A 24,796-nucleotide genomic window follows, 5' to 3' on the forward strand; every position below is an offset into this window, starting at 1 on the left:
ATATGACAAATTTAATGCACCAAATTTTAATCTGATTAATTTTTCTATTATGAAAAAGAGAAAAAAAACACGGATGGGATGTGCTCTGCTGGCGGAAATGGCAAAGCCATAACCTGCGTAAGACCGCTACATGCAACGCAGGCAATTCCATGTTGCCGGCGGCTGATTCCACGGGAACACGCTAAACACACGTCCATTGGGATAAATACTTAGAAATTAATTTTCAAGTTGCATGTAATGTATTCAAATTATCACAGCATGAAAAATGTTTTAAGGCTTGATATAACATAAAACGTTGGCTAGTGAATTATTTTTAACAGATAATTCAACAGTACATGCATATTGAATTCATACACTTTCTTAAAGTGGACAACATAAAAACGAATATGATTGGCTTTTACAAATTTGCCAATTGCAAACTCGCTTTCTTGTCTGATATGAGGCATAATAATTCAATGCATTACATGTTTTGACATGTTTTTGACAATTCCGTCAATTCTATTTTCATTGCATATGAGCGGATGAATCACTCAGAGACTGGGGCATATGTTATACACGTGTCACTCATAAATTCATAAATACCATAAACCTGCAAATTATCTCCCGGGGTTGACGGCCGCTGTAGCCTTTTCCTGTTATCAAGGCGTATGTGAATGTTTTACAAATATTTGCGTAATCTGGTAATCTGTTATAGTGTGGCTTAATTAGAATATTTCGGAAAGCAATAGAAACAGATATTCAATAGTAAATGTATTCGTAAAAGTTAGTTTTCTGTACCTTCATTTGAGTTTTATGTCGCTCAATTAGCATATTTCAGAAAACAATTGAAACAGTAATTAAATAGTTAATGTATTTGTAATGGTTAGTTTTCTGTATCTTCATCTGAGTTTTAAAAAAAATCATGGCATTTAACAATTTTATGGAATGACAAAAAAATAAACGCAAACAAAAGTACCATCACATATACAATCTAGTATATACACAAACAACACGCAATTTTTAGAAGTGCTAATATCTTATTATACCAAACTCTTTTATGTATCAATTAACTGGCCTTTTAATGAATCGCTATTTAACTTTGATCTGGCCAACTGAGGAAAAATACATCACACCTACTTTAATTGGCAAAGCAATTTGTGTATATACTTTGCAAATTGATTTAAATATGGTATAATATACCAGTGCCGAAGTGACTAACTGTGAATGCCTAAATGGTCAAACCCGAGTGCCGAAGTAACACTTTTTTACGGTTCCGAAGTAACCAGATGCCGAAGTGACTAGATAACAGGTTACTATATTATTTATACAAATGGAATTCAAAAAGGTACCTGTGCATAACAACAAACAAATACTGAATTTCTGATAAAAGTTCATTAATTTTTGCCTTAAATAAGACCGAGTTATTGAAAATTGCTGCACAATTGATGAAGTTATAGCTGTTCAAAGCGATTTACCCCGTTTTCAGGTCATTTTGAGTTGAATACCTTGAAAATGAAAGTAGAAATCGGGTGGGTCTACAAATAATAACTAGAAATGGCGCGGCAGAGGCCGACGCGTATCCCCACGCCCCATGTTTGACCCAGGGGCGCCCCAGGGTTGGTAATGGGGCCATGCATAGTTGAGATTGACTGTATTGTCATAAGAGAAGTTCAGTATCAATTAGAAGTGAATCGGTGTAGAAATGAAGAAATTATAGTAAAAGACAATTTTGGGTGGGTGTGGCCTATTATGGGCGGGGCACCCCAGGGTTAGTAATGGGGCCATACATAGTTGATATTGACCTTATTGTCATAAAAGAGGTTCAGTATCAATTTGAAGTGAATCAGTGTAGAAATGAAGAAATTATAGTAAAAGGCAATTTTAGGTGGGCGTGGCCTATGTGGGCAGGGCGCCCCAGGGTTGGTTATGGGGCCATGCATAGTTGAGATTAACTGTATTGTCATAAGAGAGGTTCAGTATCAATTTGAAGTGAATCGGTGTAGAAATGAAGAAATTGTAGTAAAAGGCAATTTTGAGTGGTCGGGGCCTATGTGGACGGGGCACCCCAGGGTTGGTAATGGGGCCATGCATAGCTGAGATTGACCGTATTGTCATAAGAGAGGTTCAGTATCAATTTGAAGTGAATCTGTGTAGAAATGAAGAAATTATAGTAAAAGGCAATTTTGGGTGGGCGTGGCCTATGTAGGCCTGGCCTATGTGGGTGGGGTGCCCTACGGTTGGTAATGGGGCCATGCATAGCTGAGATTGACCTTATTGTCATAAGAGGGGTTCAGTATCAATATGAAGTGAATCGGTGTAGAAATGAAGAAATTAAAGTAAAAGGCAATTTTGGGTGGGCGTGGCCTATGTGGCCGGGGCGCCCCAGGGTTGGTAATGGGGCCATGCATAGTTGAGATTGACCGTATTGTCATAAGAGAGGCTCAGTATCAATTTGAAGTAAATCGGTGCAGAAATGAAGAAGTAAATGTAAAATATCATTAAAAAATTAGTGAAAATCTCCGACCCAGCCCCGCCCCAACCCCTATAACTTTTGACCCAGGGGTCAGATCAAAATTCCGTCACTGTCACCGTCGCACATATGCTCATAGCTACCATGTATGTAAGTTTCAAGGTTCTAGTGCTAAAAGTGTAGGAGGAGCAGGTGGCCAGGACGGACAGAGGCACATCACCACAATATCCCCACTTTTTCTCTGAAAAACGTGGGAATAACAATAATACCCCAAAGATTGATAACCTTTGGAAAGACTGCCTTCTTGTCTTCATAGGGCGGCATATAAACTATCCGATACATTTTTCTACAGAAAAAAACTAGTCTAAAAAATACGCCCAGTGTTTGTAAGAATTGCGTTACATGACGCAAGTTTTTTTACTGGAATTACGTTATTAAATTTGTATTTGCGTTTTTGTACGCTTTATTTTGAAGTTTTCGCTTATTTTAATTGCGTGATAATAAAAGTATGCTTGTTATCTATAGCCCTGTGGATTGGAGCATTCTCTGTCTGGATTTATAATGAATCAACAACAATACGTTCTTGTTTGGTTTGACAAATTTCTCCAGTCTACATTACTGTCTCTGAATACAACAAAAGCCATGAAGAAGTTAGAACAAATTTTGGAAAGCAGGAGGGATGTACTGTGCTTATATTCCATGTTTTAGTGATTTATATTTAAATGTCAAGTCGTAAGACATGCAATGCTATTGAAAAGCTGTTAAACATATGCCAATTTCCGATGTTTGGTACCCCATTATCACTGAGTTATTTACTTAAGGTTGGTTCTTGTTGGACAAGTATAGAAATATGCAAACAATGCTAATATAAAAGTTAGTGTGGTAGGTATTATACTATAACAATGCCAACAAACTGCCACAAATCACACACTTATGGCAATAACGTCGAGCGGCGTCTGCTTGATTTCACTGCAAATATTGACTGCCTACGAGTGCTGTCGCTCGTTCAAAGCGTGCGGGCCAATATCAACTTTCCAACACAATGACGCTCCGCCAAAAGGCGGGCTTAAGTTGCGGAGGTCGATGTCGCTTTTATCTTTTTTTTAAAAATCCATGGATAACGATTGCTCAAACAGTCCGGCACATATGCTGGAAAAGTGCACAATCTTTGGTAAATTAGCGTGAATCGCACAATTGTGCGTTCTACATTGGACACTGCAAAACATACATTTTTAGGGTGGCATATAGCAGTTGAACTGTCCGTCAGTCTGTCCGTCCGTCCGAAAACTTTAACATTGGCCATAATTTTTGCAATATTGAAGATAGCAACTTGATATTTGGCATGCATGTGTATCTCATGAAGATGCACATTTTGAGTGGTGAAAGGTCAAGGTCATCCTTCAAGGTCAAAAGTAAAAAAAATACAATCCAAGGGAAGTAATAAGCTTTAAAAGGGAGATAATTTCTAAACCTGCTAAATGATATATTGAAATTTTATTTCAAAGCTGGGCAGGAGGGGGCATTGTGTTTCTGACAAACACATCTGTTGTTTTGTGAATATAACTATATTGGATGTAAAAACAGTTTGTAAATGTTCACACAATTGTTGAACAATATACAAAGTCTTATATCATAAGTGACTTTTTATTTTTTGATGCCACTAAATAGTTGTGTGAAACTGCCTGATATTCATACACACTTGATTGAAGTAAAATTCGTTATTTTTCTAATTAAAACACTTTTGCTGTATTTCAGGTACTATTGATTTTACTGAAACTGACTGTCCAAGATGAAAAGATCATTTGTGAAGCATGACATTGCACTTGGCGAAACTGATATTATTGAAAAGAAAAAAATTCATAGAAAAAGATCTCTTATTGGTGTGACAAACAACATTGAAAACATATTAGACAAGAAGGAGTTCTCCAATAGCAATAGTGCAAATTTGACACGGTTTACTGCCCATGGCTTCTCAGATTCTGACGGTGAGTCGCAAGAAATAAATGAAACTCCAATTGTAACACAAAGTAAAAGCAAACAACAAAAACTGGAAGATAGTGTTAAGTACAAAGAACAGTTTAAAAGATCTGAACCATCAAGTAAAGCAATGGAACAGCCTCACATTAAACATAAGCCCAATGTAGAAGATTTTAGTGATGGTGCTGAAGATGGCAGTGATAAAGATGATGATGATGATTTTGAAACAACAAGTGATCACAGTGACATCAGTGATGATGGCAAGATTGGTGAAGAATCAGAACCACAAGAACATGATGAAATGGTAATATACTAGTATTTAAATCTTATTGAATTAAATGTAAAGGTTTTTCACATTAATTAACCTTAACAGGGTCTTGTAAACATATTTTGATATTTTGAAAATGGCGTTTAATGTTTTTAGTACCATTTATTCAGAAACCTATTATCAATTGTCAAAGCCATTGCTTTTTTCCCTTTATTTACAGGAGCTTATATAGACATCTTCCCCTCTTATGGAGACCCTTTCCCTAAGTATAATTTATTTAAAATCAAATTTCTCAAAATTTCAAGTTTATCTTGGAAAATTGTGTCCCCTTTTCTCAGTTTTGTTGATACATTATTTCCAAAATTTTAAGCATGAACTTTCCCCACAGGAAGTAAAAAGACATGAAAGCATAAAATATAATTTATAAAACAATTCAGGATTCGAACCTTTGATCTTCTGAAGAAAAAACAACAACTTGCTAAAACTGGATTATTCTGGCTTTCAAGGTTAACAGCACATCTTAAACTTAGAATTTCATGTTTTTTTTGCAAACAATTGATTAAAAGCATTACATACACGTCATTATTGACTAAATAATTGAGTGATGATATTATTTTGATTCATGATTATCCACAAACAAAAGCAATTTTGTTTGTTTGTTTGTTTTTTTACATGTTTCTGTTATTGGTACATTTTGTAATTATTTGCTCCTTTTTATTTAGAGCATACCTTTGTTTCCAAACTTTTACGAACTTTAGAACATTGAGTCCCTTTAAATAGAACAGCTAAAGAAATACATTTTCTTTGCATTGCGTACATCTGATTTCATCACCTAGTTGTTATATATAATAATAGTTTTTTTGTAATGTCTTTGTAATAAAAACTTATTGTATTATTGCCCAACAAAAAAAAATATTAAAAGATGATAGCGTTGTTATTTACAAATATCTTTTTGTCAGTATGCTACAAATGTATCATAATATTTGATATTCGATGCACACCTGAAAGGACTGACCAAAATAAACAAGGACCTACATGCATCATCTATTGCAATTTGTTGCTACATGTACCATAGTGCTTTGCTTGTGTTTAACTTTTTTGGTTTAAGAAAAAAATCATTTAAAATTAAAATTATGTTTTATTTTTATCTTTTCAGACAAAACTAAAAAATGGTGAGTATTTTACTCTTTTAGAGGCACACAATGTTTGTTTATTGTATCGTATATTGTATATTCTGTCAATATTTATAAGTGCTGAAAAAGTGCATGTATTAACATTTAAACATTATGTATGCATTTTTATTCCCCTGAAGGAGGGCATATAGTGATCGCATTCATGTGTCTGTCTATCTCTCCGTCACACTTTTGCATTTATGTTTCGAAAAATGCTCATAACTTCTTTGTCGCTTCAGATGTAACCTTCATATTTGGAATTCGTTTGTATATAGACAAGGCCTTTCCATATGCACACAAATATTGACCCCTTTGACCTTCACCTTGAACTTAGGGTCCGCATTTAGATTTTAAAATCTACGTTTAGGTTTCGGAAAAGCGTTTTTCAGGGGCATATGTCTTCCGATGGAGACAGCTCTTGTTTAAATATGATTTTTTTTATTGCTTTTTTAAATCATTTCTTTCAATTACTCTTCATACATTACACAGATTTTTATTCATGTTTTTTAGAATTGACCTATACAAGGAAAATTTGGAATTTTATTGTCAATTTATGTAATTTTGAACTTTTACTGATAAAACTTACATCAACCAGTAAATTCCAAATATAAGCATATCAGTAAAATGGATATTTATACTTCAAAACTCTTTATTTTTAAACTCTATTCATACATATCAAAAAGTCAATCAATCAACCGGGAATGTTGGACTGTATTTGGGAAGAAAGACATTTTTGCTGTTTTGAGAATATGACACAATAACGGCTAATAATAATAATTATCAACCAAAAATGCCCTTTAATATCTTTATACATGTATTTTCAATTTTACTCTTATAAAATAACATAACTTGTTATATAACCCAAAGACGGAGGGATATAGAATTGGCTTTATTCATCTGTCCATCAGTTTGTCAGTCTGTCTGTGACAAAACTTTTCATGGCTGTATCTCAGAAACTATATAAGATACATGTAACAATATGAAACTTCTTTGGTGTAACAGTATAGATATAAATGAGGAGAAATGCACAGGAGTCTTAACCCTACACTTTCTAAAATAAGAGTTAATGCCCTTTGCTGATTATTATGAGGTTACTTTTCAGGGCTATTTTCCCGATACAATAGAAAACTTCAACATGAAATTTCATTGGAGTATTGATATAAATGAGGAGAAGTTCCATGCACAATAACCATAACCCTACACTTTATTAAATTAGAGTTATTGCCCTTTGTTGTTTTGTATTGTGTAACTTTTTAGGGCTATATCACAGATATGCTACAAGATTTTATGATGAAACTGCATGGGTATATAGATATCAATAAGAAGAATTGCAATGCATAAAAATAATTATCTACACTGAAATATTGTGTGTGTGATTATACTATAAATCAAGGGATTTGCACCCATCCATAAACAAACTTTATTTGGCAGGGGATATCAATTCAACAAATTTGTTTGTTTTGTTCAATATTGGGCAATAATAAATTATACAAGCATAACTGGTTGGGAAGTTTAATTTTATTATTTGCTCAAGAGATCATGAATTGCGCATAGAAAGCAAGTGTGGGGATTGTTTATCCAGCGCCTTTTGTCGTGTTAGTTGTCTGAATTTAACCATTTTCATCAAGCAACAATTCATCCTAAACCGCTTGTTATATTTTCATGAAACTTCTTTGGAGTAATCCTTGGGTGATCCTTTGTCAAAGTTGATTAAATCGCTTAGAACCGCTGTACAGATCTTGAGGGCTTTAAATTAAAACTTGAAAAATCTTTTAGTGTTTTTTTTTTCATTAAAATTCTGGGCAGGTATTAAGCCCCATTCTCAAAGGAAAAAAGTATGCATTTGTATAGCCCGTTTTCAAAATGAGACGCATTTTAATCACCCTTGGCGGGCTGTGGACGGGTGACGGACGGGCAGCGGTGGCGTCCATAGCAGTGTCCGCTCTCTAATTCAAATAGTTTTCATCCGATCTTCACCAAACTTGGTCAGAAGATGTATCTAGATAATAGGGACCCGGCACAAAAAAATCATATATGATATTTAATATATAGACGATCTCGACAATATCTGGGTCAAGTTGGAATATGGGTCATGCCAGGTCAAAAACTAGGTCATGGGGTCACTTAGTGCATTTCAAGGATTTAGCATGGTGTCCTCTCTCTAATTGAAGTAGTTTTCATCCAATTTTCTGACACCAAATTCGGTCAGAAGATTTGTCTAAATGATATCTAGGTCAAGATAAAATATGGGTTATGCCGGGTAAAAAACTAGGTCATAAGGTCACTTAGTGCATTTCAAGCATTAAGCATGGTGTCCGCTCTCTAATTGAAGTAGTTTTCATCTGATCTTCACCAATTTTGGTTAAAAGTTGGGTCTAGATGATATCTAGGTCATGTTAAAAAAAACTAGGTCACGAGGTCACTTGGTGCATTTCAAGGATTTAGCATGGTGTCGGCTCTCTAATTGAAGTAGTTTTAATCCAATCTTCACCAAATTTGGTCAGAAGTTATGTCTTGATGATTTTCAAAAATACACAATTTAATGTATATCATTTTGCCACTCAAATGGTAAAGTTAACAAGTTGTCAATAACCTTCAAACGGGCGTATCTTGTGACAGTTTGGCACTCTTGTCCCCAAAAGGGTCCTACAAATTTCAAATTGAAGGATAAAAAAAAATCTTTTTTAGATTTCAACATCTAGTTTATCTCCCATTTTGCTCCATCAGTTGAACCTAAGTAAATATAACATTGAAAACACTTTTTTCCTCAATTGTAAAGCATTTGTGAGCAAAACAACAACAACACTTATGCAACATAATAGCAGTCTATTTTGTACATATTTGTTGAGCATTTATTTAAAACACATTCAGCTTATTAGATGCAACCATTTTGTTTTATTAATTTAAAATTGTTTGTAAAGAGTCAATGTTGTAAAATATGTAGGCTAAACGAAAACAGATACAATGTAGATAAAAAACAACAACTCTGATTAAAATGAAATAAAAAATATCAGTATTTTAAAACAACAACTCTGGTTAAAATTAAATAATAAATACGGGTATTGTATGATTTACACATAAGCATATACTGTTTCAGAACTCTCCAGCATACCATTGGAAGATTTAATGAAAATAAAGGATAAACTTGGTCTTAAAACGTAAGTAGGGTATCAATAGAATAATTACAAAATGTATGGGTAACTCAGTTTTGTGCTTCATTTATCAGTGACTACATTCAAAAGACTTAATCAAAATAGTTGGTATAAATTTTATATAAAATTGACTGCAATTTCATTTTATTATTTTGCCATCATCATGCTTGAACTTCGTTTTTTCATGCACTGAAATTATTTCATGATTGTTTATTGTGTGTATTTTAACCCTTTCCCACTCAGAAGCAAAGTGAAAATGGCTATGTGCAAACAGCATAAAACCAGAACAGTCTGCGAGTAACTGCCAGTCTGTTCGGGTTTTATGCTGTTTGCTGCTCATCAGTAACTAGGGATTGGAAATGAAGCCTTTAAAACTTAAATTTAGTAAGAAAGGTATTTAATTAAATGTAACTTTTACAGGGACTACAAATGTGTTATAACAGCATCTAAGTGGGAAAGGGTTGAAAAACCCAATTAAATACGTTAACTAGATTTATTGATTTTCAGATGCCCTTATGGGACATATATAATATTTCAACATTTTGCTATTCTTCTTTGACATTTATTTCAAAGAGTAGTAGACTAGTAGTATATTGCTGCATGTCTGATCCCTGCTGATCATTCTCATTCTGTAGTGTCTGTTTTCATGCACTTGTGTGTATTTAACCCTTTCCCACTCAGAAGCAAAGTGAAAATGGCTGTGTGCAAACAGCATAAAACCAGAACAGTCTGAGAGTAACTCGCACACTGTTCAGGTTTTATGCTGTTTGCTGCTCATCAGTACATGTATCTAAGGGTAACAATAAATCTTTTAAAACTTGAATCTAGTAAGAAAGGTCTTAACCCTTTCACTGCTGGAACCGAACTTTGAAGGCCTTTGCAAACAGTTTGGATCCAGATGAGACGCCACAGAACGTGGCGTCTCATCAGGATCCAAACTGTTTGCTATTGTGATAGTATTCTTTGAAAAAAAAATCGAAGAAAGTGCTAATTTTAGAAATTCAGCAGACAACATTTTAGAAGATGACAAATTTCCCAGCATGCAAAGGGTTAAATTAAAAATCTATTTGGTTAATCTAACCTATCTAGGAGGTTTAAAACTGCCTCCATTATGGGCATTGGTAACTATCAGTCAACTGTCTGAAACAACTGATGTATATAAAACATAGCTGTATGTACATTGTCAAATACATTTATTCCAGATGGAATCCTTTTTCCAAAATAATATAGTAATCAGACTTCTTTGTATCAAATGCAGCGTTTGCTTTTATTGTCCCCTACCGGTTTCACCGGAGGGGACTTATGGTTTGCGCTCTGTCTGTGAGTCTGTCTGTCTGGCCGTCACACTTTTCTGGATCCTGCGATAACTTTAAAAGTTCATCATATTTTTTTATGAAACTTGAAACATGGATAGATGGCAATATGGACATTATGCACATCATTTCATTTTGTTCATATGTCAAAATTTCTGGTTGCTATGGCAACAAATAAAAAATAATAATCTGACAATGGTGGAATTTCTGACAATGGTGGAGCCGGTAGGGGACATATATTGCTTGGCAATAGTCTTGTTAATTTAAAGTGTTTAGCTGTAAACATCACATGCTTTTGATCAGGTTATTGGTATGATATGTACTTTGGGTACACAAACAAAAATATATTTCACACAAAAAATCATTCACATAATGTTCTATTAAATTTGTTTAAGTTATCATGTCATGCTTTAACTGTTGTTGTTTTTTCATAAAAATTTTTTTTTTAAAGGTTCAACAAGATTATGCATGGAGAAAAATTTGAGCAAAAGAATCGTGTGTTCAGAAGGGAAAACAAAAACAGGTGAATTATTTATAAAAATGTACAGTTTGTATACTTATTACTTAATAGAATGGAAGCAAGAGGCTAATCGGTTAACCTACCAAAATAATCAGTTAACCAGTTTTATTTTTTGAAAAAGCTTCTGGGTAACCTGATTTTTTAAAATGCTTTTTTATTAAATAAAAAATCTGATATTACTGTTTGCTTGCGACATACTGCCAACTTAGGCTGGCGTCTAGTTAGAAGAAGATGCCACACCAACAATGGTAATAATTTAAATAAATGAGCTTCAACAAACACAGTTATTAAGCAATAAATCTGTACCTTTGTAGTTACAAACAGGGGTATATTTTAATAATTGGCACTTTTGTTTTTGTTTTACTTGAGAAAATTAACTTGCAAACTGCGGGGGAGTGGGGGCTATAAGCTGAGTGGTAATTGACACATTTATTATTCTCCCCCAAATTTTGTGGGGAGAGCATATAGTCGCCGCTTCGTCTGTGCGTGTGTGTGTCTGTCCGTCAGTGCACAATTTTTGTCCAGGCTATTTCTCAGCAATTAATGACCGGAATTCAATAAAACTTTATGGGAAGCTTCACTACCAAGAGGAGATGTGCATATTATCAGCCAGTTCTGGTCGGATGATTTTTCACAGAGTAATGGCCCTTTGAAATTTTCCATTTACTGGACATATAGTGCAATTCTTGTCCCCCCAACTACTGACTGGAATTCAATGAAGCTTTATGGGAAGCTTAACTACCTTGAGGAGATGCGTATGTTATTTATGGGTTCTGGTGATGATTTATTTAGAGAGTTATGGCCCTTTGAAATTTTTAAGTTGCTAAACCATCCATCGTATTATTTTGTCCAAAGTTATGCCCCTCGAGACGTTTTCTTTTATCTGAATATATAGTGCAATATTGTGACAAAAAAAAACTTTGGGGAGCATCGTCCGTCTCCAACGGTTTCTTGTTTAACTAATGATAACAATCTGTTGAGATGTTGGGAAGCTTATTTTGATGTTTTTTAACCAATATTCACCACTGATTCCTCACGAAAATGAAGTGATTATAAGTAACAATGAAATCAAGGATAGTATTCATTGTGAAAATCTTGACCAGTTAGCGATGATTTGTTTGGTCAGAATTTTATATTTAATTATTAATTTAAAAACATCTATATTTTTGTTAAGAGAATTGAAACTGAATGAACAAAGAAACGCAAAGACGCGAATGTAACATAAGCGGCCCTACCATAAATTAGATAATGGCATGTGGAAATGAACAGTGTGTTGTTTTAATAACTTTCTACTACTGTTTCTGAACAGTCAGTCAGCATCGGTTCCTTTGGTTCCAGATCGATTACTTAACCAGTTTTCACGCATTTGTCAACAAACTTTGGAAATGCTTATGAGCATAAACTGGAGGCCGCATTCAATGACCAGCTAAATCCCATGAGGCACTTTGGAGTGATTGCCCTTTGTTTTTGTACTTAACTTTTGTCGGGAGCATATCATGAAAACTATATCAATATCAACTTTATAGGTACATGAAGGTATATCTCATGTAAGAAATAGAGTTGTACCCTTTGTTAATTTGTGTACTTAATCTATGCAATTTTTATGCCCCCGGATCGAATGATCGGAGGTATATTGTTTTTGGCCTGTCAGTCTCTCATTCTGTCACTCTGTCATTCTGTCCCAAAACTTTAACCTTGGTTAAAGTTTTGGGATAACTTTTGCAATATTGAAGATAGCAACTTGATATTTGGCATGAATGTGTATCTCATGGAGCTTCACATTTTTAGTGGTGAAAGGTCAAGGTCATCCTTCAAGGTCAAATATATGGCTTCAAAGGGGCGCAATAGAGGCCATTGTGTTTCTGACAACCACATCTCTTGTTGAAAACTTAAAAGTTTTATCAACTTGAAACTTAAAAGCTTGGTGAACCTTTTTATGGGAAATTTGAAGTGCACAAGAACGTCAACTATCTCTTAATTATTGTTTTTGCCCTTTTTTAAATGAAAAAAAAATGGTTTGGAGCATATCTTGAAAATTAAAGGGGTATCAACTTGAAGTTTCACGAGTATTATACATACACGTTTGTGTGAATAATTGCATTTTGTTTTCCACTGTCTGATTATTATACCCCTGATTACTATACCCCTGAAAACAAAATTGGTGAAGGATATGTTCAAGTTACTCTGTAATTCGGTTGGACAGATGGGTAAAAATGTTATAATACTGGGGAGCTAATAGGGATGGAAATTAACGTTTTACAATTGGTTGCCCTCATGGGCTACCATCCGCTAAAGACTAATGAGCTCAGTACCATGCATATGTAGTGTCATGTGTATCTAATACTTGCTTTAAATATAATAATACAAACAACACAATTGCTAACATGACAAACTTTCTGTGTATTATGCTTTATATGAGTCTGAGTTTAATCATTTCCTTGATAAATGAATATTATTAAACAAATATTAATCCACAGAGGCCAATTTAAATGAAATGTTTTATTGCAATTAATGATTTCAAGCTTCAAAAAGCTGGTTGCCCGGCCGTAGTACCAACTTTTGAAATTAAGTTGCCCAGACGAAAATCTACTGGCCCCGGGCTCACGGTCAACCACTAATTTCCATCCCTGGGCTTACTACTTCCACTTTGTCAAGGCAATATATTGAACTGGAAGCATGTCATCAGTATGAAGTGTACATGTAGATGTGCATAACTTTAGTCATCCCGATTGATCCACACATTTGTCTGAGTTATGTGTCTTTGAACACAGCTGACAAAGTCTATATTAGTCATATTTGTAACTAAGCAATAGTTTTCATAACTGTGTTTTAGACCGATGGAGGTGTCGTCTAAGAAACGGGTAGGGCTTCTGCGACACCATCATGCGCCAAAGGAGAAGGTAAGTTTATGCCGCACTTTAGTTGTTCCAAGCCAAATAGTCCCTCTTGAAAGGGACCATGCAACTGAAAGCATAACTTGAAGACTAAATAAATATTTATAAATATATAAATAAATAATAAGTTTTCATAAAAAAAAGGAAATTTATACATGATCTTTAATTATGTGTAAATAAATCATACTTTCTATGCTTTAAGATAACTACATTTCTGTATTTCTTCACAATAGTATTGCCAAATTTGTGGATTTCTTATGAAGATAGTTATAATGAAATCTGATTTAAAAGGAATCCCTTTAAGTGACACGTTGATGGCAATTCCACTCTAAAGCACGGAAAATGCATGGCAGAGTCTTGATTAATGACAAATGCTTCTTAATTAGGAATCATTTTTATGTCCCTCACTATAGTAGTGGGGGACATATTGTTTTTGCCCTGTCTGTTGGTTGGTCTGTTGGTTGGTTGGTTGGTTGGTCTGTTGGTTGGTTTGCGCCAACTTAAACATTTGCAATTACTTTTGCAATATTGAAGATAGCAACTTGATATTTGGCATGCATATGTATCTCATGGAGCTGCACATTTTGAGTGGTGAAAGGTCAAGGTCAAGGTCATCCTTCAAGGTCAGAGGTCAAATATATGGGTCATAATCGCTCATTTAATGTACACTTTTGCAGTATTTCAATATTCAAGATAGCAACTTGATATTTGGCATGCATGTGTATCTCATGGAGCTGCACATTTTGAGTGGTAAAAGGTCAAGGTCAAGGTCATCCTTCAAGGTCAGATGTCAAATATATGTGGCCAAAATCGCTCATTTTATGAGTACATTTGCAATATTGAAGATAGCAACTTGATATTTGGCATGCATGTGTATCTCATGGAGCTGCACATTTTGAGTGGTGAAAGGTCAAGGTCAAGGTCATCCTTCAAGGTCAGAGGTCAAATATATGTGACCCAAATCGCTTTTTTTATGAATACTTTGCAATATTGAAGATAGCAACTTGATATTTGGCATGCATGTGTATCTCATGGAGCTGCACATTTTGAGTGGTGAAAGGTCAAGGTCAAGGTCATCCTTCAAGGTCAAATATATGGGTCAAAATTGCTCATGTAATGTCACTTCTGCAATATTGAAGCTAGCAATTTTATATTAGAAATGCATGTGTATCTCATGGAGCTGCACATTTTGAGCGGTGAAGGGTCAAGGTCATCCTTTAAGGTCAAACATCATATAGGGGGACATTGTGTTTCACAAACACATCTTGTTTAACTGTAGGGAATTTACCAGAACTATGGAATATCGCTTATCCCCACAAAGAGGCAGCTGCTTATCATACTTTGACCTATTATGATATGGAGGATATTTGTTCATGTCAGTGTAAGATCATAGAGAAATATAAATTTTCACTAGTGGCTTCGCCACTCGTGAAAATATAATTTCTATGATAACTTGTGAAATAACAAATAATCTTACACTGACATGAACAAATTTTCTGTTTCTTTTATGCCCCTTTTTCAAGAAAATAATTAACAGCTATTTCCCTTTCGCTGAAAAGTTACCCTTTCTTGGAGTTTATCCCATGGCGTGCCTCAATACATTTCAAAACACAAAATGACGTCATTAGTGTGACGAAATGACGTCATTATACCAGTTAAACTCTTTTACAATGTAAATAAACGGTAAAAATGCATTGAATAAAAGAAAATGTGTTGGATTCGTCGGAATGTCGATTTTAATGCACTGGTGATCATAGAAAATATATATATATAATTATTTATGATTATCTAAAAATAGAAAAAGGAGTTCCAAAAATTTGTTCTTTTCACCGGTGAAAATAACAATTTGTTCTTTTCATTTTTGTTATTTCACTGCAGAAATGTCATATTTTATCATTAGGTATAAAAGAAAACCATTTCTTCAAAATATTTGTTTTTTGCTTGTTTAGAAAATTATCAAGTAAACCTTTTTAGTGAAATTTCAATGTCAATTCCACTCGAGAATAGATGAACTGTGTGGCACATGGTTGATAAAAATATTCTCCTAAATTTTAATATGGGATTTTTTTTTAATATAGGGATTTTACCAGAAGTAACTTTTCCACCACATTTGTTTAATTGTGTTTGCTAACTTCAAGGCTCATTTTTTTGTCGCATCCACAGATCCGGCGAGACCCAAGGTTTGACGATTTGTCCGGAGAGTTCAAGGAAGACCATTTCTCAAGGAACTTTTCCTTCTTAGAAGAAGTGAAGGCCAAGGAAAAACTGGTGAGCCAAGATGGTATTACTGTATTTATCCAGGAATTATGCTTTAATGGATAATGTTAATGTAATATTTCTTTCTTTTGCACCATAAATGAAACATAGAAATAAGGGTTAAATAAATAATCAATTATATATATCAGTATGAAATCTTTTATAAAAGCATATAAGCAAACAGTTAATAAATACATTAAAATCAAAGGCATATGCTCATAAATACAAATACATGTCACTTAAATAACGCAATAATTATTATAAAAATATTGTATTGCGCTTCACAAACACTGCACATTGGTTATCCCTGAAAAACATTGAACAAATGAGTTTTAAATCTTGATCTAAAACAGCCCTCATTGTCAATGATTTTTAAGTTTCATGTAATGAATCGGATCATAATGAATGAAATTGATCATTTTCTTCCATGCAAAGAAGTGACAGCCCTTTATTAAAATGTTGACAACCCTAACCCATAAAGTTTTAACCCTTTCAGTGCGGGAACCGAATTTTGAAGGCCTTTGCAAACAGTTTGGATCCAGATGAGACGCCACAGAACGTGTCGTCTCATCAGGATCCAAACTGTTTGCTATTCTGATAGTATTCTTTGAAAAAAATGAAGAAAATGCTAATTTTAGAAATAAAGCAGACGACATTTTAGCAGACGACAAATTTCCCAGCATGCAAAGGGTTAATATGTGTGAGCCTTGCTCTGTGGAAACCTGTCATAATGCATATGTTTAAAGTGTCATCTCATATTAGCCTGTGCAGTCCGCACCGGCTTATCGAGGACGATACTTTCTGCTCTCATGGAATTTTTTGTTGAAAAGGAGTCTGTTATAAATGCAAAACCAGTCTAGACAGAAAGTGGGCCAGTATTCTCATAATTTGTTATACATTAATATGTGTTCCAGCTTATAAAGAAGAAATTAAAGAAGACAAAGAATGAGGAGAAGAAGATGGAGCTTACAAAACTATACAAGAAAATGGTAAAAGTCCAAAGTCATAAATGTTTCCTATGTGTTGTTTGCAAGATTTCTTTGTAAGAATTCACTTATAAACCATGTTAATAAAATAAAATACTCCTTCTCAAATTAAGTCCTAATTACTAAGTGATGCATTTCCTTTTGCTATGTTATAGCTTATCTTAGCACATGGTGATCTTTTGTGATTTCTTTTGGTCTGTTGTTCATCGTGCATCGTCCGGGGTTTACACTCTAAGGCAACATTTATTGGCATCCTCTGTGGTTTACACTCTAAGGCAACATTTATTGGCATCCTCTGTGGTTTACACTCTAAGGCAACATTTATTGGCATCGTCCGCGGTTTACACTCTAAGACAGCATTTATTGGCATCGTCCACAATTTACACTCTAAGACAGCATTTATTGGCATCGTCCACGATTTACACTCTAAGGCAACATTTATTGGCATTGTCCACGATTTACACTCTAAGGCAACATTTATTGGCATCGTCCACGATTTACACTCTAAGGCAACATTTATTGGCATTGTCCACGATTTACACTCTAAGGCAACATTTATTGGCATTGTCCACGATTTACACTCTAAGACAGCATTTATTGGCATCGTCCACGATTTACACTCTAAGGCAACATTTATTGGCATTGTCCACGATTTACACTCTAAGGCAACATTTATTGGCATTGTCCACGATTTACACTCTAAGGCAACATTTATTGGCATCGTCCACGATTTACACTCTAAGGCAACATTTATTGGCATTGTCCACGATTTACACTCTAAGGCAACATTTATTGGCATCGTCCACGATTTACACTCTAAGACAGCATTTATTGGCATTGTCCACGATTTACACTCTAAGGCAACATTTATTGGCATTGTCCAGGGTTTACACTCTAAGGCAACATTTATTGGCATCGTCCAGGGTTTACACTCTAAGGCAACATTTATTGGCATCGTCCACGATTTACACTCTAAGGCAACATTTATTGGCATCGTCCAGGGTTTACACTCTAAGGCAACATTTATTGGCATCGTCCAGGGTTTACACTCTAAGGCAACATGTATTGGTATCCAAGGTTTAAACTCTAAGGCAACATTAATTTTATTAATTAAATTATTTTATTGGCATCGTCCGCGGTTTAAACTCTAAGGCATTATTTATTTTCATCGTCCAGGATTTACACTCTAGAGCCACATTTATTGGCATTGTCTGTGGTTTACACTCTAGAGCCACATTTATTTTCTAATCTTCAAGAAACATGTTCAGAATACTAAGTACCGGTATGTGCTTTAATTATATATAAAAGTGCAATGTTCTAACATGTGTTTTGAGGTAAAAAACTACATGAAGGTCAATAGGTCAAATTAAAGAAAATGCTTTTGAACACTTGTTTGTTGTGGGAGGCAGCCGGAATACCCAAAGGAAACCCCACCTGTCAAGTAAGGTGACCACAATCCAAACTCACATGCTTTTGGAAATGAGGGCTAAACCAAGACGCCTAGGTTTAGAAGCACATGTACCAATTGCTGTGCTAACCGGACAACCGTCTGTAAAACTAATACATACAGCTTTCATTTTAAAAGCAGAAAGGTTCTTATTATACACCGGTTGAAAACATGATGTATTATAGTTTCACCCTTGACGGGTGGGCGGCGTCCACAGCAGTTTCCGCTCTCTAATTCAAATAGTTTTCATCCGATCTTCACCAAACTTGGTCTGAAGTTGTATCTAAACAATATCTTGTTCGAATATGGGTCATGCAGGTCAAAAACTGGGTCACAAGGTAACTTAGTGCATTTCAAGAATTTAGCATGGTGTCCACTCACTAATTGAAGTAGTTTTTGTTTGATCTTCACCAAATTTTGTCAGAAGTTGTGTCTAAATGATATCTAGGTCAAGTTCAAATATGGTTAATGCTGGGTCAAAAACTAGGTCATGGGGTCACTAAGTGCATTTCAAGGAATTAGCATCGTGTCACTCAAATAATAAAGTTATGTGTTGCTTAATTTTCAAAAATATATCATTTTGCGACTCATATGGTGAAGTTATCAAGTTGTCCAAAACCTTAAAACGGGCGTATCTTGTGACAGTATGGCACTTGCGTTAATTATGAAATCCACATTGAATATCTTTAATGTAATTATTGTTCCAATGTTTTCAGACCCAGCGTGAGCAGACGGAAGAGAAGCAGAGGAAACGAATGGAGCTGGAGCACACCTGGAAGGCCAAGGAGAAACAGCTCGTAAAGGAGGGGAAAGCACCATACTTCCTCAAAAAATGTGAGTACTCTTGGCTTTATAGTAGGGCAAAATGATGGTTTTCTAAAGAATTGTGAGTACTGTGGGCTTTACAGTGGGGCAAATTGATGTATTCTTATAGAAATGTGATAACTCTGGGCTTTATAGTGGGGAAAAGTGATGTATTCCTAAAGAAATGGGAGTACTAGGCTTTACAGTAAGGACAATGCTGCATTTCCTCTTTTTTTAGCTCGGCTGTTTTCTGAGAAAACCCGAGCTATTGTCAAAGCCAGCTCGTCGTCCGCCGTCCGCCGTAGACGTCGTGCTAAAACCTTAACATTGGCCATAACTTAAAAAAAATTGAAGATAGCAACTTGATATTTGGCATGCATGTGTATCTCATGGAGCTGCTCATTTTGAGTGGTAAAATTTCAAGGTGAACATCATCCTTCAAGATCTAGGGTTGAAAAAACAAAGTCAAGGGAAGTAATAAGCTTTAAATGGACATCGTTATCTGACTTGCCCACGTATATATTTTTGTTAAATAAATCAAAGCGGCGCAGTAGGCGGCATTGTGTTTCTGACAAACACATTATGGTAAAAGGTCAACGTCAAGGTCATCCTTCAAGGTCTACAGTAAAAATACACATTTAAGGGAAGTAATAAGCTTTAAAGGGAGATAATTATTCAATATTGAACTTTATATATTTGGCATGCATGTGTATCTCATGGAGTTGCACATTTTGAGTGGTGAATCTACAGTCACGGTAGTGGCTTTTAATTATTTGCTACTAAAAATAGAGATTTGTTAGAGACAATTATTTTCAAGGGAAGTAATTTATATAATTATAAATCTCATATTATATATTTCCTTACCAAGAATTGAAGTTCTTTTCCCAGTTACTGTACAGATTTATTATTTTGATTATTTATAACTCAAATGATTGATTTGTCAAAGTTTTTTTTTAATGATATAATAATCATTTCTTTCATGTACTTAGTTGTTAATAGTAGTGTTCATTACATACCTGTGGACTTATGTCCATAGATACATGATGAATTCTGGGTATGATCTCTTTGATATACCAGGCCTTGGTTGTCAGTGATGTCTGACTTGGTCATTTTTGACTGTCTTCAGACTCCCCCCCCCCTCGGTTGGATTGGACAAAATCCAAGGGAAGTAATAAGTTTTAAATGGAGCGATGATTTTTTTTCTATACCTGCCAAATGATAAATAGAAATTTTATTTCAAAGTGGCACAGTAGGGGGCATTGTGTTTCTGACGAACACATTTCTTGTTGGTCTTGTTGGGTCATTGGGTCAAAGGTCAAGGTCACTGTGACCTCATAAAAAAAATAAATTCGGACAAGCTTTCGCAGCCGAGCGTGGCACCCGTTATGCCGTGCTCTTGTTTTAAATTTGTTTGCTTTGAGGAAATGGTGCTGAATTTCCCCTATGAAGGTAATTTGTGTTGCCTTTTAAAAGGACTTTGGGCTTTAAAATAGGGGAAGTAATACATTTCTTCAGAAAATGTAAGTGAAGGGGAAAGCATGGTATTTTCTTAGGAAATGTATATACTGTGGCCTTTTCAGATGGGAAAAGAATTAATTTTTCTCATGAAATGTAATAACAGGGAGCTTTTCTGACTCAAGAAAAATACGTTTTGTGAGTTTTTTGGAAGAAAGAGTTGTATTTACTCTATGACGTATTGTAGGCTTTCCTGTAAAAAGGAGCTGTTATTCTTTAAAAGGCAGATATTTATCTACTTCCAATGTAATACTTGTGAAAATGTTAAGAAACGATGTATAGAATGCAAAGTTTTCATTGTAGCCTTTTGTGAGATTCAAAGTTTGCTACGGTAGACTAGAGTCTTGTAAAACTTGATATCGAGTACATGACATGACTGCATGTGCATTTCAGTCAAAAAGATTTTACTACTAATTTGTGCACCTTAAAAGACTATTGGGCTCAAGTTTTTTATGCCCCCAGAACATAGAGAACATAGGTTCTGGGGGCATATTAAAATCGCAATGTCCGTCAGTTGTCAGTTAGTTAGTCTGTCCGGATTAGTTTCCGCTCAATAAGTCAAGCAATTGTCATCAGATCTTCACCAAACTTCATCAAACTTAATCAAAATGTGTAAGGCAATAACATCTAGGTCAAGTTCGATAATCGGCCAAATTGACCAACACACTCCTGAGTTATGGCCCTTGATTCATCGTAAAAATTTTTTTTTCTCGTTTCCGCTCAATAACTCGAGCAATTGTCATCAGATCTTCACCAAACTTCATAACAATGTGTAAGGCAATAACATCCGGGTAAGGTTCGATAATCGGCCAAATTGACCCAGACACTCCTGAGTTACGGCCCTTGAATCATCTAAAAATTGCGTTTTTTCTCGTTTCCGCTCAATAACTCAAGCAAATGTCATAGGATCTTTGCCATACTTCATGATAATGTGTAAGGTCATAAGATCTAGGTCAAGTTTAATAATCTGCCAAATTGACCTAAACACTCCTGAGATACTGCCCTTGAATCATAAAAAAATTGAGTTTTTAGCTCATCTATTTTTTGAAAAAAAATTATGAGCTATTGTCATCACCTTGGCGTCGGCGTCGGCGTCTGCGTCGGCGTCGGCGTCGGCGTCCGGTTAAGTTTTGCGTTTAGGTCCACTTTTCTCAGAAAGTATCAATGCTATTGCATTCAAACTTGGTACACTTACTTACTATCATGAGGGGACTGGGCAGGCAAAGTTAGATAACTCTGGCGTGCATTTTGACTGAATTATGTGCCCTTTTTATACTTAGAAAATTGAAAATTTTGGTTAAGTTTTGCGTTTAGGTCCACTTTTTTCAGAAAGTATCAATGCTATTGCATTCAAACTTGGTACACTTACTTACTATCATGAGGGGATGGGCAGGCAAAGTTAGATAACTCTGGCGTGCATTTTGACAGAATTATGTGCCCTTTTTATACTTAGAAAATTGAAAATTTTGGTTAAGTTTTGTGTTAAGGTCCATTTTATTCCTTAAGTATCAAAGCTATTGCTTTCATACTTGCAACACTTACTTACTACCGTAAGGGGACTGTGCAGGCAAAGTTATGTAACTCTGACTGGCATTTGGACGGAATTATGGGCCCTTTATACTTAGAAAATTGAAAGTTTGGTTAAGTTTTGTGTTTTGGTCCACTTTACCCCTAAAGTATCATAGATATTGCTTTCATACTTGGAACACTCGCAAACTATCATAAGGGTACAGTAAAAGGAAAAGTTGCATAACTCTGGATGTCATTTTTACGGAATTATGGCCCTTTTTTGACTTAGTAACTTTGAATATATGGTTAAATTTTGTGTTTCGATCCACTTTACTTCTTAAGTATCAAGGCTATTGCTTTCAAACTTCAAATACTTTCATGCTATCATGAGGTTACTGTACCTGGCAAGTTGAATTTTACCTTGACCTTTGAATGACCTTGACTCTCAAGGTCAAATTATTAAATTTCTCTAAAATTGCCATAACTTCTTTATTTATGATTAGATTTGATTGATACTTTGACAAAACTACTCTTACCTGACATACCACAATAGACTCCACCCAAACCATCGCCCGTGCCCCCCCCCCCCCCCGAACCCCCCCCCCCCCCCCCCCTATTTTTTATTTTTTTTTTTTTTTTTTTTTAAGATCATCTCACAAATGACCACCACACCCTCACACTATACCCCCCCACCTCACCCCCCCCCAATTTTTTTTTATGAAACGGTTAAAAAACACAAATATTTATTTTTATTATTTTATGTTTGAAATACCGTCCAACCATCGCACCCAAGAATCCCCCCCCCACCCCCCCCACCCCCCCACCCCCGATTTTTTTTTCCCTTTTTTTCGCATTTTTGGAAGAAAATGTAATAAATGTCCACACCCCCACACAATGCACCGCTCTTCACTCTACCCCTCCCTCCTTTGTGATTGAAAATGAGAGTCCCTTCACCTTTAAAAAGAAAATAGATGAGCGGTCTGCACCCGCAAGGCGGTGCTCTTGTTTTCTCCTTTCCGCTCAATTACTCCACCAATTGTCATTGGATCTTCACCAAACTTCATACAAATTTGTAAGGCAATAAAATCTAGGTTAAGTTCGATAATCAGACAAATTTATTCAGGCACTTCTGAGTTACGGCCACTTGAATCATCAAAAAATTGCGTTTCCGCTCAGAACATGCTCATAACTTCCATCCGTCAAAAATTCTGGTTGCTATGGCAACAAATAGACTAGAAATACTGCTGAAAATGGCGGTTTTCTGGATCCTGCGATAACTTTAAAAGTTTTTAATATTTTTTTCATGAAACTTGCAACATGGATAGATGGCAATATGGACATTATGCACGTCATTTCATTTTGTTCCTACGTCAAAAATTGTGGTTGCTATGGTAACCAAAAAAATCAAAAAAATCTGAAAATGGTGGAATTTATGACAGTGGTGGACCATATTGCTTGACAATAGCCTTGTTATGTCATAAATTGAAATCAAGTTTCTTTGCAATTAATCTAATGTCAAATAAAAATGTTATTTTAAAAATTCCACAAACTTTTTGTATTATTTCTGGCAGTGGGTTTTAACTTGAAACATCGTTTGTTTGCAGCTGATAAGAAGAAACTGGAGTTGGCTGAGAAGTACAAGGAGCTTCAGAAGTCTGGAAAGGTTGACCAGTACCTGATGAAGAAACGCAAGAAAAACGCTCAGAAGATGAAGAAAAAACTGCCGGGAAGACACGAACGATTCTCATAGGGCTCTCGTGGTTGAATAAAAAATAAAATATATTTGTGAACTATCATACTTGTATAATCAAGTATTTGGGGGGATAATGACTATGAACTATATAATGTTACATTTGATTGGCTATAATTCATTGTTTATGTTAATTGAATTGCTTGTTGGCATCATTATGTCCCCCCCTTTAAAAAAGTGGATGGACATTGCTTTGTACCTGCCCTTTCAACAGGGGCTTGGTTGGCCGGTCTTTATTTCTGTTTGATTTCAAGAGAAATTATTTCACCTACAATCATGCAAACTGATCTGATTGTGAAGATCAGCTGATTTTCAAGTCAAAAGTCAAGGCAACAGGTCTTTAAACAGGATTTAGCACAAAATTTTGAGAACGCTTTTGCTTGAAATTATGGAAGTGGTTTAGGTGGTAACTTGAGAGGTAAGGAAGAGGCAAATGGATATTTAGGTGAAAGTTCAAGGTCAAAGGAGCTCTGAACATCTACTAGTAATCGGTTTCTGAACCAATTTCTGAGAACACTTACAATTAATATATAAATTTGTATGATGTTAACATGGTAGACATGGAAGACGCCTCTAGAGTTTTAGATCAACAGGTCAAGATAACAATATCTTGGAACACAAAATGTGTTTCTGCACCATATCTTAAGTGCCATTAGACATACCGTCTTCTAAGCTGGTAGTCTGGTTATTTGGGATTAGGGAGAGATGCCTATTGATTTATGAAAGCGAAGGTCAATGGGTCTTTTAACGTGAAATATGTACCCACTGACAACTAAACTGCAAG

General features: G+C 35.2%; 1 protein-coding gene across 1 annotated transcript in view; it reads left to right on the forward strand.

The window, feature by feature from the left end:
- LOC127874581 (ribosomal RNA processing protein 36 homolog) overlaps positions 1-24,044 on the forward strand; it is a 25,479-nt gene extending 1,435 nt beyond the window's left edge. Inside the window, exons 2-10 of the mRNA XM_052418976.1 lie at positions 4,205-4,730; positions 5,851-5,866; positions 8,964-9,024; positions 10,783-10,854; positions 13,685-13,751; positions 15,909-16,013; positions 16,916-16,990; positions 19,151-19,268; positions 23,867-24,044. Coding sequence (XP_052274936.1) covers positions 4,239-4,730; positions 5,851-5,866; positions 8,964-9,024; positions 10,783-10,854; positions 13,685-13,751; positions 15,909-16,013; positions 16,916-16,990; positions 19,151-19,268; positions 23,867-24,012 — 1,152 coding nt within the window. The 5' untranslated portion in view covers positions 4,205-4,238 and the 3' untranslated portion in view covers positions 24,013-24,044. The remainder of the gene's footprint in view (positions 1-4,204; positions 4,731-5,850; positions 5,867-8,963; positions 9,025-10,782; positions 10,855-13,684; positions 13,752-15,908; positions 16,014-16,915; positions 16,991-19,150; positions 19,269-23,866) is intronic.
- Positions 24,045-24,796: the final 752 nt, after the last annotated feature.

Source organism: Dreissena polymorpha, chromosome 3 (genome assembly GCF_020536995.1).
Source record: "Dreissena polymorpha isolate Duluth1 chromosome 3, UMN_Dpol_1.0, whole genome shotgun sequence".
In the NCBI taxonomy this organism is placed as follows: domain Eukaryota; kingdom Metazoa; phylum Mollusca; class Bivalvia; order Myida; family Dreissenidae; genus Dreissena; species Dreissena polymorpha.